The sequence below is a fragment of the Watersipora subatra genome, chromosome 10 (genome assembly GCF_963576615.1).
Source record: "Watersipora subatra chromosome 10, tzWatSuba1.1, whole genome shotgun sequence".
Classification (NCBI taxonomy): Eukaryota; Metazoa; Bryozoa; class Gymnolaemata; order Cheilostomatida; family Watersiporidae; genus Watersipora; species Watersipora subatra.
This window is the reverse complement of record NC_088717.1, coordinates 60,466,915-60,484,303: the sequence shown is the minus strand read 5'-3', so window position 1 is coordinate 60,484,303 and position 17,389 is coordinate 60,466,915. Positions and strand designations below refer to the sequence as shown.

At 42.8% G+C, this 17,389-nt stretch overlaps 1 protein-coding gene across 1 annotated transcript in view; it reads right to left on the bottom strand.

Moving 5' to 3' along the window:
- The window catches only part of LOC137406628 (NADPH-dependent diflavin oxidoreductase 1-like), a 62,408-nt gene that overhangs the window by 33,744 nt on the left and 11,275 nt on the right, over window positions 1-17,389 (bottom strand). The window contains exons 3-5 of the mRNA XM_068093240.1: window positions 15,760-15,935; window positions 13,359-13,559; window positions 11,091-11,291 (exon numbers count right to left, since the gene is read on the bottom strand). Coding sequence (XP_067949341.1) covers window positions 11,091-11,291; window positions 13,359-13,559; window positions 15,760-15,935 — 578 coding nt within the window. The remainder of the gene's footprint in view (window positions 1-11,090; window positions 11,292-13,358; window positions 13,560-15,759; window positions 15,936-17,389) is intronic.

Sequence of the window (17,389 nt, the reverse complement as noted above, 5' to 3'; positions counted from 1 at the left end):
GATCTTTTCCAAAGATTTGGACAGGGCAGATCGGAAGCGAGAGCCAGCTCAGCAGAAGCTGAGGCTCTCCAGAGATCTGTACCCTTTGGATCGGGAGTGAAAGAGGATCCAGCAATAGCTGAGCATCTCTAGAGACCAGGGTATTACAGATCCAGAGATGAGGAGAGCTTAAACAGAGCCTACCCTTCCAAGGGATCTGTGTCAAAGGAGAGACGAGTGCCGAACCAAGTCGGCCCTCTCCGGGAAGGAGACCCAGGCCAACGCATGAGCCCGGTGTCGGGTCCGACAGGCCGGTACGGAGAGAGCGCGATACCAGCTACTCATGAGGAAAGCCTCAAAGGGAGCTCGAAGGGAGCCCACCACCGGACAGGCCTCGGGGACGTCCAAAGAAAAGAAACCCAGAAGAGGCGCATAACGCCGCCACGGAAGAGGAAGGATTAGGAAAAAAGATGGCGGATGGAGATTCTGTGTCGACTATAGACAACTGAATGCCATAACCCAACAGGACGCCTACCCGATTCCAAGGATCGATGAGAGCCTAGATGCCCTGGCAGGGAGTCGATTTTTCAGCACGCTAGACCTGACCAGTAGATACTGGCAGGTACCATTGCATCAGGAGGCGCAGGAAAAGTCTGCCTTCGCAACGCGGAGCGGGCTATGGAAGTGGAGGGTGCTTCCATTCGGCCTGACATCGGCCCCCACCACTTTCCAGAGACTGATGGAATCAGTGCTACAGGGGCTCACTCCACTGGAAAACTCTCTTACTTTACCTAGATGACATTATAGTTATCGCCCCCGACTTCGAGACTCACCTGGCCCGTTTGGAGGTCTTTCAGAGACTAGCAGCTGCCCGGCTGAAATTAAAACCCTCTAAATGCGAGCTCCTCCAGGAAACAGGGAGATACCTCGGTCATGTGGTGAGCCCAGGAGTATCTACGGGCCCGGATAAGGTTAAGGCAGTGGCAGAATGGCGAACTCCCCTGAATGTAAAGGAACTGCAGGCCTTTCTGGGAACCAAGAGATATTATAGACAATACCTGAAAGACTATGCCACTAACGCGAAACCACTCACTCTCCTGACCGGGAAAGGGAAGCCATGGCAGTGGGGAGGAGCAGAACAATTAGCATTTGAGACGCTCCGATGAGACCTGATCACTGCACCCGTGTTGGGGTATCCCGCCCTAAGAGTAAATACATTCTGGATACTGACGCCAGCAATGTGGGAGTGGGAGCTGTCCTGTCTCAGAACCAGAAAGGTGGAGAGACGGTAGTGGCCTACTACAGCAAAACACTTAGTCCAGCAGAACAGAATTATTGCGTGACACACAAAGAACTCCTGGCCGTGGTAAAGGCGGTCAAACATTTCCGGCCTTACTTATACGGGTGTGGTGAGAGAAGAGAGCCATGAAATACAGCTTGCGCTTGTAGCAGGGCATTGTTACATAACTGTGGTTTGCCTTTGTTATGTGTTCATTACTGGCAGTAAGCCTTACTCTTATGTCATTGGCTGTGTCCCTTTTGTCTATCTTGTGTTGTTTGAGATTATGGTATGAGTAAGCACTCACTTCTTCACTCGCAGTGGTACAATAAAGTCATATAGTGTACAGCACATTTCAGCACAACGGGCAGCGGTTCGTGCTCCGCACGGACCATGCATCCCTGAGATGGCTGTGCCGAAGGAGGGAGCCGTCGGCTCAAGTGGCCCGATGGCTGAAGATTCTGTCGGAATTTATGTACCAATTGGAACACCGGCCAGGAGTCAAGCATGGAAATGCTGACGGACTAAGCTGACAAGTCTGCTCGAACGACTGTTGGCAGTGCACAAGGATAGAGGAAAGAGATGGGGGTCCTAGCAAACAAGCGATATTGAAGGGGGAGTCCAACACAGTGGCAGCCGTCAAGCCACCTGGCGATCAGAACTTCCGACAGTTAGTACAGAGCCAAATGGAAGGCAACCAAGCGGTGGCTAAGATGTATTGGGCGGTGCAGAACGACCAGGACCTGTCGGAGGAGGAATTAATCCTGGGGAGCAACAAACTCCGAATCTTGTATAGGAGATGAGAGGCTATGAAACTATCGGTAAACAGGGTATTGGGGATCAGGCTATCAGCGAACGGTCATGCTAGGTGGTGCACCATATGCCCCAAAGCTGACCGGAACCGGGTAACCTGGGAGACACATAGATTAGCCCATGCGGGAGTACACAAGACGGTGAAGAGGTTGCTACTAAACTGGCACTGGCCGGGGTTGAATGCAGATGTGCGCCGTCTCATCAAAACATGTGAGGTCTGCCAGGTGGCGAAAGCCGAGGAAACCACGCGGCAAAAAGTAGACACCGGCTATACGCCGGACAACCTTGGCAGAAGCTGGCAGTTGACCTGGTGGGACTAATGCCAGAGATCGAAAGAAAGAATAAATGGATCCTGGTGATTAGCGACCATTTTTCCAGGTGGCAAGATGCCCTAGCGATCCCGGATGCAACTGCCCCGGTGGTAGCAACGGCCCTAGATGAAAGGGTTTTCTGCTATTTTGGTCTGCCCGAGGAGTTACATTCTGATCAAAGGGCCCAATTCGAATCCAAACTCATGAGCGAGTTGTGTAGCTTGTGGAATATCGACAAGACACGAACCAGCCCATACCACCCCCAGGCGAATGGCATTGTAGAAAGGAACAATAGGAGCCTAGGAGACTCCTTGAGAGCTCTACTCCTACGCAGAGGACCTGCCGAGTGGGACTTGCAATTGCCCCAAATAATGAGGGCCTTCTGAGGCACTCCCCATTCAGCCACGGGCAAGAGATTACATGATGATGGATAAGAAACTCTGGCTACCAGACCTGCTCTCGGAACCGATTGCAACGGACAGCCAGGCCGTACAGCCCTATGTGCTGGAATTAGCCAATAGGCTGGAAGAGACATACGAAATCCTCCGAGAATGACAAATGAAGGTCTGGATCGAGGATGACGAGGAGACCCCCTGTTCGAGGTAGAAGACCTGGTGCTACTAGTAAACAAGAGGCGGAGAAGGGGGGAAAACCCCAAGTCGCAGCCTAAGTACGTGGGACCCTACACGATTACCAGGTGTCATGCCAACAATACCTACCAAGTGGAAAGGCAGGGCCAGGTGTCTGTGCAGAATGAGGAATGTCTGAAGCCCTACATTGCACGCCCGAAAGCTGATGGTAGGGCCCTGGCCACCAGAGAACCCGCTAGGCGACCCAACATGCGAGGTGCTACTGGAAAAAGGGAAGGAGGGAAGAACTGGTAGAGTTACTACCACACTAGAATTCAACAGAAAGGAGCCCTCTCCCCGGCCACCCACACAACAAGGAGAGATGAGCTTTTTCCCTACGGAAGCAGACGTTGATATGTTCAGGAGACGACTTCTGAAGGCTCTGTCTGAAGGAGAAAGACCTGTCTCGGTAGACCACGGCACTACGGGAGAGCTCGAGGACGTCGCTGACCAGCCAGATGTCGCAAACACAAAACCGGACGAACCAGACCTCGAGTCAGGCCCTACACCCCCGGGTGAGCCCACCAGGCCAGGCTTAACGGGGAAAGAGGCGGGTGGTTCGTTGGCACAAGAATCACAAGCCCCAAGAGCGCCCGAGCTGGTAGCTCAGTCAACCCCGATAACTCTAGACCAGCTCAGGCCAGGGGAGAGATCCGGGCAGAACCAGAGCTGGCCGGGGCAGAGGAGCACGTGGAAATGAGGAGGGACGAGAGGCTCAGTAGGAAGACAGTACCACCCATAAAGTACGGGCAGGCGATATGCCACCAGGTTGACCCTGAGAGCAGAACCCCAGCCAAACCACTAAAATCTGAAGAAGCAAAGGACTATGCCAAAGCCAGGGAATGGTACGAAGCAGCAAGAGCCATGGTCGGAGAGCTAGAGAAGCTGTTCGAGGAAAAAAGACTTAGCGTCAGTAAGGAGGTAATAACACAATACCGCGCACTAAAAAAAATCGATAACAGAGTTGGAAGAAACACTGGCCGCTAAAGACCAGCCCATAAGGACAACGAAAAAGGATCGAGAAGTCTTGGAAGTAGGGGCAAGGATCGAAGAGGCCGTGGAAATACCAGAAGAAAAAAAATCCGGCCGGGAACAATCTCGACAGAAAAATACCGGCGACAGAGTTGACAGGGGTCAAAGACTATATATCACCGGAAACTGGCTGCCATTTAAATCATTTAAAATTAGCGTTACTTCTGGCCAGTCCGTTCACACTATACTTAGTTAAAAACAACTCATTCTACCGTTAAAAAGCTATATCAACCAAGTCTACATGGAAAACAAACGATTAGACAACGATCTCACTGAGAACAAAGAAATGCAGCAACTACTAGCCGAGTTGGATAACATACTGGAAGAGACAGAGATCTCGACAGCATTCAATGAATCAGACCGAGGAAAATTGTATAACAGTACGAAACCGGGTAAGAGTGTTGCACCTATAGCGTACAAGGGGATAAGGCCTAAAGAATGCGTTTCAGCCAACGTACAAATAATACAAATAACCAAAGAGCCCAACAAAAAAGAGCAGCCGCTGAGCCGGAATTTCGAGAAACCAGACAAAATAGTGTGGCAAAAGGAATCGATAAGGAAAATGGAGAAGGAGAACAGGGTGCCCCAGGGTAAGGCTAGCCTAAACAAAAGCACACCTGATACTGCGGGCCAGAGTTCTCGGGTCGGTAGTGGAGAGGTACTACCTTCGGGCAGACCTCCACTAGAGACCAGGGGTGTACGCTGCTGGGAGCCCTCCTCAAAAGCCAGACTAATAAAAGGAGACAAGGACACAGACAAGCCAATACCAATGAAGGACTGCTCTGCCGTGTTGGAACCAGTTCCTACCAAATGAAAACGTACAGTAAAAGAGACCATAGATGGAGTGGCCAGAGATATTTGGTACACCCCCGCATCCTACCAAAAAATGGAGGCCGCTGAGGATCGAGTGAGGGCAGAGTGCCGCCTCTGTGGCTTCCAAAACAAGGAAAGCCGGATAGTCAGGCGACACATCCAACAACATTACTGGCATTTCTGGTGCCGATGCCAGAAGAGCTCCTCATCCTTCTTTACTATATATAAGCACCAGAGGAAGGCGGGGAGCGCAGAGGACCACCCTTGCATAGTGTACCAGGTGGACCAGGAGTCGTTTCCAGACTTCTGTAGGCATATGGGATAGGAAATACCCCTCCCCTTTGAAACCTGTCTGCCTGTGAAGGATGGGGCTGGATGGGTAACAAATAGAAAGGCGGGGCAAAAAAGGGTGAGGCCCAGTCTGCCGGAAAAGACAGGGAGCTCCGGCCAAGAAACCATCCAAAAAAAGAAGGCAGGCCTCCCTAACATAACGATCCGAATAAACAACTGTCAGGTGACAGAAGGAAAAGAAAAACAGAATGGACCGTTCCTCCGAGAATACACAATTCCGAAGAAAGCCAGACAAAGGACAGAAAACACAGTAACCACCCAGCAGAAGGAGGTTTCCCCACCTACTAAGGCCCCGGCAAGAATCCTGAAAGAAACAGAAGGAACCGATGAATGGCACTGGAGGTACATGCTAGTGCCGCCGACACGGCAGGGAACGACACGGACTCTGACACAAAAGTCTGTACTCCAGCTAGCAGGGATGTAGAGTCCCATAAGGATGCCAACCGAAGCTGTAGACAAGAAAGCTACCTCCGCCGAGCTGAGCGCGAGGAGAGGGAATATCAACGATACAGTCGACTGGCCCGAGAATGCCAACGGGAAGCACAAATAAACAACGGGAAGCACAAATGATAACGGGAAGCACAGCGCCTAAGGAGCCCCGCTCGCCAGTACGAGTGGAAACCAATCAACGACATTGACCTTAATTGTTGACCCCCCGGCTAAATAATTGGGGAAAGGATTGAACATTCACACTCATCACTGGCTACGAGTATATCTATTGGCATCCTTAAAACAGCACGGATCGCCTAACATCTGTGTCATATTACATAACCTTATACACCCCTTTCTTGTTTTGTCTTGTTGTATTACGTAACCTTTTATATATAGCCTTTTACGCATGCATACCTTATATCAACCATGTATTATTACATAATATTCGTATGCACTCCTTTTATGGGCAGGAATGGAATAGTAGGCGGAGAGTGCCACTATATAAGCCGGTGCACAAGTTGCACTGGCGGGATTGACAACTATATGTTGTTGTACGCACATGTTCTTGATTATAAATAATAAATAGACTAAAAATTTATTCACAAGGACCGATTGCATTCACGCCTGCCTGGGTGGCTTAAAGTCGGTAGAAGGCAAGGATTGATCTGACTCCAGACCGCACTGCCTGAGTGGACCTAGGGAAGGCTAGGGGTTGATCTACGCTCCAACTAGACCTGATCGGATGTGCAATAGCATAAGGGATCAGGCCCTAGAGCGAGCTACTCAGGGACCTAGACTAGCCAACGATAAGGATACAGGGGGCAGGCTGCATTGGGTTCAGAATAGGCCTAATTATTGGGTAGTTGTCACGGACTGATCTGACCATCAAGGGTGTCAGGCAGGCCTAGCAAAGGGAACACCCAGAGTCAGGCTGCGTCTGCCTGTTAGTGCAGTAAAGCTGGCTCAGCTACCGGGGCCAGACCTTTACAATAATTCATCTAACACTGCTGTGGGCAAGCTCAATATAAACTTTCTCATGTTGATGACAGATGAAATGAAGATGACCAACCACCTCAGCAAACTGGTACTTTGTCACAGGAAACTAAGACAGTTTCTAAGAGATCTTAATGCCCAGTATGAGCTTCTCATCCACAACAATGTGAGTTGGCTCAGTAAAGGAAATGCTCTCAGTAGAATATGGCAGTTACGAAAAGACTTGCTTGTATTTCTTGAAACTTGTGCCTCAAGCGCTGAAATGGGAAGTGAAAAGTGCTGAACATAAAAGTAAAAAGCGCTTGGCTGATATGGTTTTAATGGTACATGCTAATCAATGAGATTAGCATGTACCAAATGAAACCAGAGTACAAAAACCTTTTGAGAGTTAAAACTTAATTCCATCCTAATCAATAGAAATCTGGTGTAAGTCCGTACTTTGTGTGCATTACATTAGTGTATGTATAATAACATATTTTTGATGTATTTAAGTGTATATGCATCATTTATAACTAGAAATCCCCTGTCATACAGCCCACGACCAAAGTGATATTGGAAAAAAGAAAGGGTACTGATGGTTGAAAAATGCAATATTAGCAGTCAAATGGCACTGCAGTGCAATAGGATAACTGCAATGGTAGCTGTAATGTACTGTGTGTGGGTGTTATTATATACAACAGCAATAATGAAAGGAAAAGATTATATGTTTATATCTCTCCCCCTGCAATAGGAGAAATGCAACATTGGCCAATATTAGAAGTAAAATGCACTGATATTATTAGAATAACCAATATTATTAATATAGTAATAATAGAAAACCAATGCACAATTTTGATTACATTTCAAAACGTCATAGCTAATATCAAGAAGTTGTGATATTTATATAAATTTTCAGAAAATCTATTTAACAAAACTATTTAGAAAAGATAATAACAGTAACATATTGCCCATCATCGATGTTGTTAGTGTGACTATAACACTTCAATAGTCATCCAGACTTATAATTAAATATTGTAATAATCTCATAAGAATCGTTAGAAAAAATATTATCGTCATTTCCTTTACTGTCACTGCTTTGGACATCAGTTAGAATACCAAAGTACTCAAAAGTGTCCAAAATGTCAGTTACTTTGAAATCGGCAAAAAAGAAACGTTTATATTTCAGTACTTCTACGTTAATTACAGAAACCTTCGGCTATTCGACAATGCTATAGACTGGTGAAATGTGCACGTTATTTTTTCGTGAAAGGCGCACGACTTAATGGTTCTATTCTCTGTCGCTCGGCGTTTCGTTTGCCAGTCTTAATTTTGATAAAAGTAAGGCTTGGCAAGTTTTAATAACAATTTTCAGCCAAATTAATCTGTCTATTTGTGTATAATCCGATCAGATGGGTAAGTTTTGAGATATTGTCGACAATTTACAAAGACGGTAAAATATTTAAATAGGTTTCTATGTGTTTATTGTATTGCTATTATACTTAAACGACTCAATTAAAAAATGGTTAAATTTGTTGATGAGATTTCGGTACAAGGGTTTGCAACGGGATTGATGAATAATTTTCGTGAGTTGTGTGCACATGCATTTATCATAAAACTCTCAACCAATCGCTCCGCTCGTGTTTGGTCATGGGGTAATTTATATTCCGTTTGAAAATAGAATAAATAATGTTGATTGCCTGTGTTCATTACCTGATTCACTATTGTTTTATATGAAAGTAGAAGTAGTTGTAAAAGCGCAAAAACGTTTGGCACACCTGATTGTCGATTTCTAAAATTTGGCCAACGAGCAAAAAAGTTTGGCAACCCTTGGTTTAGGATTTATGATTTCCAAACCTACGAAGGTATGAAGCACTATCTAATATTATTTAAACTCTACTGAACCAAACAATATAAAGGAGAACTGTGTGTGCATCATGTACCATTTGTATTCATTTACAAACTAACACATTTAAGAAGCAGTACACATCATATGCCAGAAACTACTTTGTATACCTCGACAAATATTTGCTTGTTATTGGTACATTTGAGTTGTTTTCTCTTAAAGGTTGACTTGCAACAAAATTCACATTACAGTTATTTGGTATCAAAAGGTTCACCATGTCTTACTCTACTGTGTTGTAGATGTAAAATATGTGGAAATGTGATTGCAAGCTCTTAAAAGTTCAAAAATGAACAGTTAATCGCAGCCGTCACGAAAACGCCGTAGGTTGGAATCCCTTTCCAAAATGGCTCAAACGGGACGTAGTTGAACATGATGTGCTTCTGTTTACAATTTCATGCAACCTTATCCGTGGAAATATTTTCACAAATATACTTCCTGCATTCAATAAAACCACGTCTATTGTTCTTACGCATCTATTTTATTATCATTGTAATGCTGTCACTTTGAGCACTGATATCTCCAAACCTATCCAAAAAGTTAGTTTATTTGTTTAACCTTAGCTCGAGGGCGTGCCTATCATCCTCTGATAAACATGAGGAGCCTTCGGTCATCTGTGATGGTCAAAAAGTGCTGCAGAAGTTGTTCGCACCATTTCGCGGAAAATAAGGGACACATGATCGGATTATGACTAGATGATTAGACCAAGATTAAATGAAACTGTAAAGTAGTGAGCATCTATATTTAATAAGGGCTTTCCGGTAGAACCCGAAATGTTTGTCATAAACTAGTGTTACAAGAAGTGTTATATTGAGCCTTCTATTGGTCTTTCATTTTACATGATAACATCACGTGTCAAAACAGTAACCACGTCGAGTTAAGTACGTCATCAAAATAAAGGAATTCCAACCTACAGCCATTTTTTTAACCGTTCATTTTTGAGCTTTCAAGAGCTTGTAATCACATTTTTACATATTTGGCACCTACAACACAACAGAGTAGGACAGGTGAACATTTGGATACCAAATAACTGTAATATAAATTTTGTTGCAAGTCAACCTTTAAAAGTTTTATCGAATATGTCAAAAACCTGTCCATTGAGGAAATCACAAGTCGAAGTTCGAGTGTATGAAATTTAGTATAAACTACAGTGATGGTGTAACCTGCAGTGGTGTAAAATGCCGTGGTGTAAACTGTAGTGGTGTAAACTGTAGTGGTGTAAACTGTAGTGATGTAAACTGTAGTGATGTAAACTGTAGTGGTGTGAACTGTAGTGGTGTAAACTGTAGTGATGTAAGCTATAGTGGTGTGAACTGTAGTGGTGTGAACTGTAGTGATGTAAGCTATAGTGATGTAAACTGTAGTGATGTAAACTGTAGTGGTGTAAACTGTAGTGATGTAAGCTGTAGTGGTGTGAACTGTAGTGGTGTGAACTGTAGTGGTGTAAACTGTAGTGATGTAAGCTATAGTGGTGTAAACTGTAGTGGTGTAAACTGTAGTGGTGTGAACTGTAGTGGTGTAACCAGCAGTGGTGTGAACTGTAGTGGTGTAAACTGTAGTGGTGTGAACGGTAGTGATGTAAGCTGTAGTGGTGTGAACTGTAGTGATGTAAGCTGTAGTGGTGTGAACTGTAGTGGTGTGAACTGTAGTGGTGTAAACTGTAGTGATGTAAGCTATAGTAGTGTGAACTGTAGTGGTGTGAACTGTAGTGGTGTAAACTGTAGTGATGTAAGCTATAGTGGTGTAAACTGTAGTGGTGTAAACTGTAGTGGTGTGAACTGTAGTGGTGTAAACTGTAGTGATGTAAGCTATAGTGGTGTAACCAGCAGTGGTGTGAACTGTAGCGGTGTAAACTGTAGTGGTGTAAACTGTTGTGCTGTAAGCTAGAGTGGTGTAACCAGCAGTGGTGTGAACTGTAGTGGTGTGAACTGTAGTGGTGTAAACTGTAGTGATGTAAGCTATAGTGGTGTAACCAGCAGTGGCGTAAACTGTAGTGGTGTGAACTGTAGTGGTGTAAACTGTCGTGGTGTAAACTGTAGGGATGTAAACTGTAGTGGTGTGAACTGCAGTGGTGTGAACTGTAGTGGTGTAAACTATAGTGGTGTAAACTGTAGTGATGTAAACTGTAGTGGTGTAAACTGTAGCGATGTAAACTGTAGTGGTGTAAACTGTAGTGGTGTAACCAGTAGTGGTGTAAACTGTAGTGGTGTAAACTGTAGTGGTGTAAACTGTAGTGGTGTAAACTGTAGCGGCGGATCTAGTTCTTCTATTGGGTAGCGCTCAAAAATGGCTATTAGTAGAAGCTAGCTATAGTGGTAACCTGTATCTCTTAGGTGCTTCTACCAGCTGACATTTGATTTTCATGTCTCCCTTATCAGCCTCGCAAGTCCCCGGCATAGGATTAAAAAGAGTGTTATTTAATAGATTATCTATATATTTCTGTCAACCACACAGTACCTGAATGGCTTTGTGGTTAATATTTATTGGATTGCTTTGGTGGATTTATCTCCTACATGTAGTCTACGAATGACTACAGATGTTACGTTGAAGAGCATCATTAAAAGAAAACTAGCACTTACCGTATATCAGAACCTGAGATGTCTAATCGAATGAGACGGACATCTTGGAAATGCTCAGGCGATGTGATACGCTCATTCGAGATGAGTCGAGAGGCAAAGGGTGCACTAGAGGAATTGCGGGTAGAAACATGGTTAGGCATAGACATAGACATAGGCATAGACGGATGTTGATCTCTATTCACTTTGAATTTAGGTGGGAGTCTGCAAAAGTAAAATAAAGTTGAGAGCATAAAAGCTTATTCCACCGCTAGCACTAGTCGGAAGTCTTATTCCACCTGCTAGCACTAGGTACTTATTCCACCGCTAGCACTAGTCAGAAGTCTTATTCCACCTGCTAGCACTAGTCACTTAATCCACCGCTAGCACTAGTCAGAAGTCTTATTCCACCGCTAGCACTAGTCAGAAGCAATTCCACCGCTAGCATTAGTCGGAAGTCTTATTCCACCGCTAGCACTAGTCAGAAGTCTTATTCCACCGCTAGCACTAGTCAGAAGTCTTATTCCACCGCTAGCACTAATCAGAAGTCTTATTCCACCGCTAGCACTAGTCAGAAGTCTTATTCCACCGCTAGCACTAGTCAGAAGTCTTATTCCACCGCTAGCACTAGTCAGAAGTCTTATTCCACCGCTAGCATTAGTCGGAAGTCTTATTCCACCGCTAGCATTAGTCGGAAGTTTTATTCCACCGCTAGCACTAGTCAGAAGTCTTATTCCACCGCTAGCATTAGTCGGAAGTCTTATTCCACCGCTAGCATTAGTCGGAAGTTTTATTCCACCGCTAGCACTAGTCAGAAGCAATGGACAAGGTTTTTAGTAACTCATTAATTATTTTGTAAAAAAAAGTCTAATTAACAGAAAGCCATTTCATTTGGTACTTCGACTGTATCCTGCCGAAGGTCAAGTAAGGTGCAAGGTAAACTGACAGCAAACACTTTTATTGCATTAAAAGCAGCAAGTAATATTACAGATTGAGGTTTAATATTTTTGTATAATTTGGATCAAATACCAGGTTTTATCAACATTTTCAAACCATGAAAATGAACAGAAAGATCTACGATAGTTACCAAATATTGACTGGAAACAGCTGCTACACTGTATGTTGTTATATTAAAATCGCTCATTTTTGAACTAAAATATCTCAAAATTGTCTGCACTAAAAGTCAGTTCTAAATTATTAATCATGAAAGCAGAGCAAGCCCTTATAGGTTTGAAAGATATTTCCAAAAATAGCTAATTTGGATGGGCACTTTTTAAATTTATAATTTGTTTAAAGGAACAATTTTTTGATAGTGCACTCTACAAAATGACAAGCTCAAGCCAAAGTAATTCTTTAACCGCCACTCAAAACTTAAGACTTAACCCCAAATTTAAAACAAAGCACATACTATTTTAGTATTTGTGGATTCTGCTTTGACCTTGCGTTATAACTATCCACCATCTTGTGCGACCAAAATGGCATAATGAAATGGTTAAATGTTTCGAGATGGTGGCCAACAGGGGTGCTTTTGTCTCATGTTCACACATTGGTTAATCATTGGCATTGACATCATAATTTGTATGTCTGTGTTTTGCTGACAAAATGACCTAATTACGTCACAGTTCGAAGCTTCCACCGTGAGCATTTCAGCCCAAAAAAATGATTTTTTGTTTTTTAGCAGCAAAATTATTGCTGCAAAAATAAAGTACATGTAGATGTAATATTAAAAGGTGTCAATTAACGATTATTTGCAGATTCAGGTATCATCTGCTATCATTGATCAAATGCCAAGGTCATACTGATGTCTATAACACTGATGATATTCTAGGTGAGTGATACCAACAGAACCTTTCAGTGAATGTTGTGTTTACCCCAGCAAAGATCTCTTCAGATATTTAAAGGTTTCACTACTTATGTGAAATTTTCATTCGAATGAAAGCCAATTTAATATCTCTTATGTTAAACTTGCTGAAATGCATTATTTATAAAGAACAATGGCATGATGATTCAAACGCTTTATTGCATGTTGATAAAAAGGGGCTATATCTGGACTAATCAGCAACTTTAATTGACTTTGGCGCAACCTCATGACATGAGGTCTCAGAACATCTAAAATAAATATTATTGAATGGAAGAAATAACCTCATTATAAAAGAATACTCAAAAAGTAAAACTCGGGAAAAAAGTTTCAACCGATACTGAATACTAGGAACTTTGCTTGGCCAGAATATTATTAGTCAGAGAAGACAACTCACTAAAACCAGTGGTAAGTGAGCGTTTTAAATAACTCACATTTCATAACGAGGTATTTGGATGCAGTTTGAAGGGAGTGGAAACAACTCCAATATTTTTTCCCACATAATGGGCAGGTGTTCATCAAGGGCTGCATCGGAGCCAAGCTGGTGTTGCTCATCACACAGCACTGGATATAAGACAGGACTAGCTGATAACTGGCAGAGTCTGCGATATAATTTCTTTCCGATAAAATTGTACCTGTTAATACGTGTTGAGAATTACCTATGGGATGTAGAGATGGTTGATCATCTTATTCCCAGCTAGGTAATGCTACTCTAGAAGACTGGGCATGGGTCCCACGCTGATTTAGTAGAGTGACCAGAGCATAGGAGTAGAGTGACTAGAACATAGAAGTAGAGTGACTAGAACATAGGAGTAGAGTGACTAGAACATAGGAGTAGAGTGACTAGAACATAGGAGTAGAGTGGCTAGAACATAGGAGTAGAGTGACTAGAACATAGGAGTAGAGTGACTAGAACATAGGAGTAGAGTCACTCCCCGCTATGATGTCACAGTGATGATGTTACAGAGGTAGATACTCTCCCACAGCGATGATGTTACCGAAAGACACCCTTCTACAGTGATGATGTTACAGAGAGACTCTATTCTAAGGTTTTAGGTCATAATGTTGAGATGCTGAGACGAAAAATTATTTGATGATTTGCCTTATTTTTATGAAGCAGAAACCTTTTCATCCTTTGATACATGCTACAACTATTCATCTATTATTTCTGCCATGGTGCGATGCAATGCTGACATGTATTATGCAATGTTGACATGGAGTGATGCAATGTTGACATGGTACGATGTAATGTTGACATGGTACCATGCAATGGTGACATGGTATGATGCAATGCTGACATGGTACGATGCAATGCTGACACGGTACGATGCAATGGTGACATGGTACTACGTATTGCCGATGTGGTATAACCCACAGCTGCCAAATATAAATGTTTGCGATTGTCTCAGCAATTGTGAGGGTATATAAAATTTGCACAGCAATATTTTCAGATGGATTAAAAATGTGGAATTCGTGTTTGGTACTTAGGAACTATGCAAACTTCTCTCATAAAAACCATTTTGTGATGAACAGCAACATTCGGCGATGGCTACCTCACACGAAAATCACTTTTTACATAACTTACAGACCATGTTACCTTCTGCATTAATCCGCAGACTTTCTCACATTTGCACCTCCTCTGACTCATGTGAGAATATGAGGATGTGTTTTAGAAACAAGATTTACTAACGACAGAAAAAAATACAGTATTATTCCATTTAAAAATTTCGGTTGTTATACTTATTTAAATAATTCTTGATAATCTTGAAAACAATCATAAATATGTTATTCAAACTACCTACTCAGCTACATGTATATATGTCCAGGCTCGCTGCCATGACGATAAAAACATATTCAGTTAGAGGTACCAGAATCAATTCTACCACAATCTACTTTGCTGTGTTCTCACACTCACTTAATGTAAGAGCTGTCTCCTAGATTAACCATGTTCTCACACTTACTTGATGTAGGAACTGTCTCCTGGACCAACGATGTTCTCACACCTACTTGAGGTAGGAGCTGTCTCCTAGATCAACCATGTCCTCACACTTACTTGATGTAGGAGCTGTCTCCTAGATTAACCATGTTCTCACACTTACTTGATGTAGGAACTGTCTCCTGGACCAACGATGTTCTCACACTTACTTGAGGTAGGAGCTGTCTCCTAGACCAACCATGTTCTCACACCTACTTGAGGTAGGAGCTGTCTCCTAGACCAACCATGTTCTCACACTTACTTGAGGTAGGAGCTGTCTCCTGGACCAACCATGTCCTCACACTTACTTGATGTAGGAGCTGTCTCCTAGATTAACCATGTTCTCACACTTACTTGATGTAGGAACTGTCTCCTGGACCAACGATGTTCTCACACTTACTTGATGTAGGAGCTGTCTCCTAGATCAACCATGTCTTCACACTTACTTGAGGTAGGAGCTGTCTCCTAGACCAACCATGTTCTCACGCTTACTTGAGGTAGGAGCTGTCTCCTAGACCAACCATGTTCTCACGCTTACTTGATGTAAGGGCTGTCTCCTAGATCAACCATGTCTTCACACTTACTTGAGGTAGGAGCTGTCTCCTAGGCCAACCATGTTCTCACATATACTTGAGGTAGGAACTGTCTCCTAGATTAACCATGTTCTCACACTTACTTGATGTAGGAACTGTCTCCTGGACCAACCATGTTCTCACACTTACTTGATGTAGGAGCTGTCTCCTAGATCAACCATGTCTTCACACTTACTTGAGGTAGGAGCTGTCTCCTAGACCAACCATGTTCTCACACTTACTTGAGGTAGGAGCCGTCTCCTAGACCAACCATGTTCTCACACTTACTTGATATAAGAGCTGTCTCCTAGACCAACCATGACAAAGTGGAGATTGCCTAGGGAATCAGCAGGCAGATTTTTTCTCAATAAAAACTTCCAGAACTTCTTCATGTTGCTGGGTGGGTCTCCCTGGCCGGTAGTTGAGCACACAAAAATGGCCAAACGACTATGAAGAAGCTTTTGCTACAAGAAAACGGTAAAGCAATTCAAATAAACAGTTACATGATAGCATGTGCCACAGAAATAGTCAGGTCTTTTATAGCAAACTATAGATACAAGGCTTATTACACTGCATATGATGAGATTTTAGCGAATACAACAAGACTAGGAATGTCAAATTAAACCGTACTTCAGCTACAATAGCCATTGCAATAGTCTAAGAATGAAATATCACAGCCTTACTAAAGGCCTTCCTAAAGGCCTTACTAAAGGCCTTACTAAAGGCCTTACTAAAGGCCTTACTAAAGGCCTTACTAAAGGCCTTACTAAAGGCCTTACTAAAGGCCTTACTAAAGGCCTTACTAAAGGCCTTACTAAAGGCCTTACTAAAGGCCTTACTAAAGGCCTTACTAAAGGCCTTACTAAAGGCCTTACTAAAGGCCTTACTAAAGGCCTTACTAAAGGCCTTACTAAAGGCCTTACTAAAGGCCTTACTAAAGGCCTTACTAAAGGCCTTACTAAAGGCCTTACTAAAGGCCTTACTAAAGGCCTTACTAAAGGCCTTACTAAAGGCCTTACTAAAGGCCTTACTAAAGGCCTTACTAAAGGCCTTACTAAAGGCCTTACTAAAGGCCTTACTAAAGGCCTTACTAAAGGCCTTACTAAAGGCCTTACTAAAGGCCTTACTAAAGGCCTTACTAAAGGCCTTACTAAAGGCCTTACTAAAGGCCTTACTAAAGGCCTTACTAAAGGCCTTACTAAAGGCCTTACTAAAGGCCTTACTAAAGGCCTTACTAAAGGCCTTACTAGATTTCAAAGAACAGGTGAAAAACCTTTAACTAAAATTTAAAATTCATACGCAGCAGAATCTTGTCGAACTTCTCTGAAGCTAGAAAGCAAACAATGCAGGAAGTTGCTTGAATTTTTCAGTTGATAGATCAGTTCAGCCATGGAACAAAAATAGCAATTGTTACTACACTTCTTGCAGTGGTTATTAGGTTTCTGTTCAAGAAAGGAAGTAATGAACATAAAACATAAGCTTCAAGTATTTAATTTTCATTGAGATTCAGTAAAACATTTTTTGTCCTTTTGTTTGCAGAAACTGGGTGTCAATAAAACTAGATCTTTTAGCACATCTGCGATTGGTATAACTTTGAAAATCCTTAAATTGCTTATATAGTCAACCCACTCAAAAATAAAAAGTGTTCAACATATCATGTAAAATTTTGCCAAATACTTGTTTCGCCATATAAAGTAATTTTAAACATCTCAAGACAGAAGTATTATGAAAAATAATGGCTCTTCGAATCAGCACACATGTGTGCAGTATTCCTTCCCATAGTTGGTAAAACTAACAATAAAAAGAGGACTACATACTTTCATTTGTTAGTTATAAAAACGTTGACCTTAAGAAGAGTCATACCAGTGCTAGTAGTAAGACAAAGACGGATATATTATTTATTGTATTATTATTTATT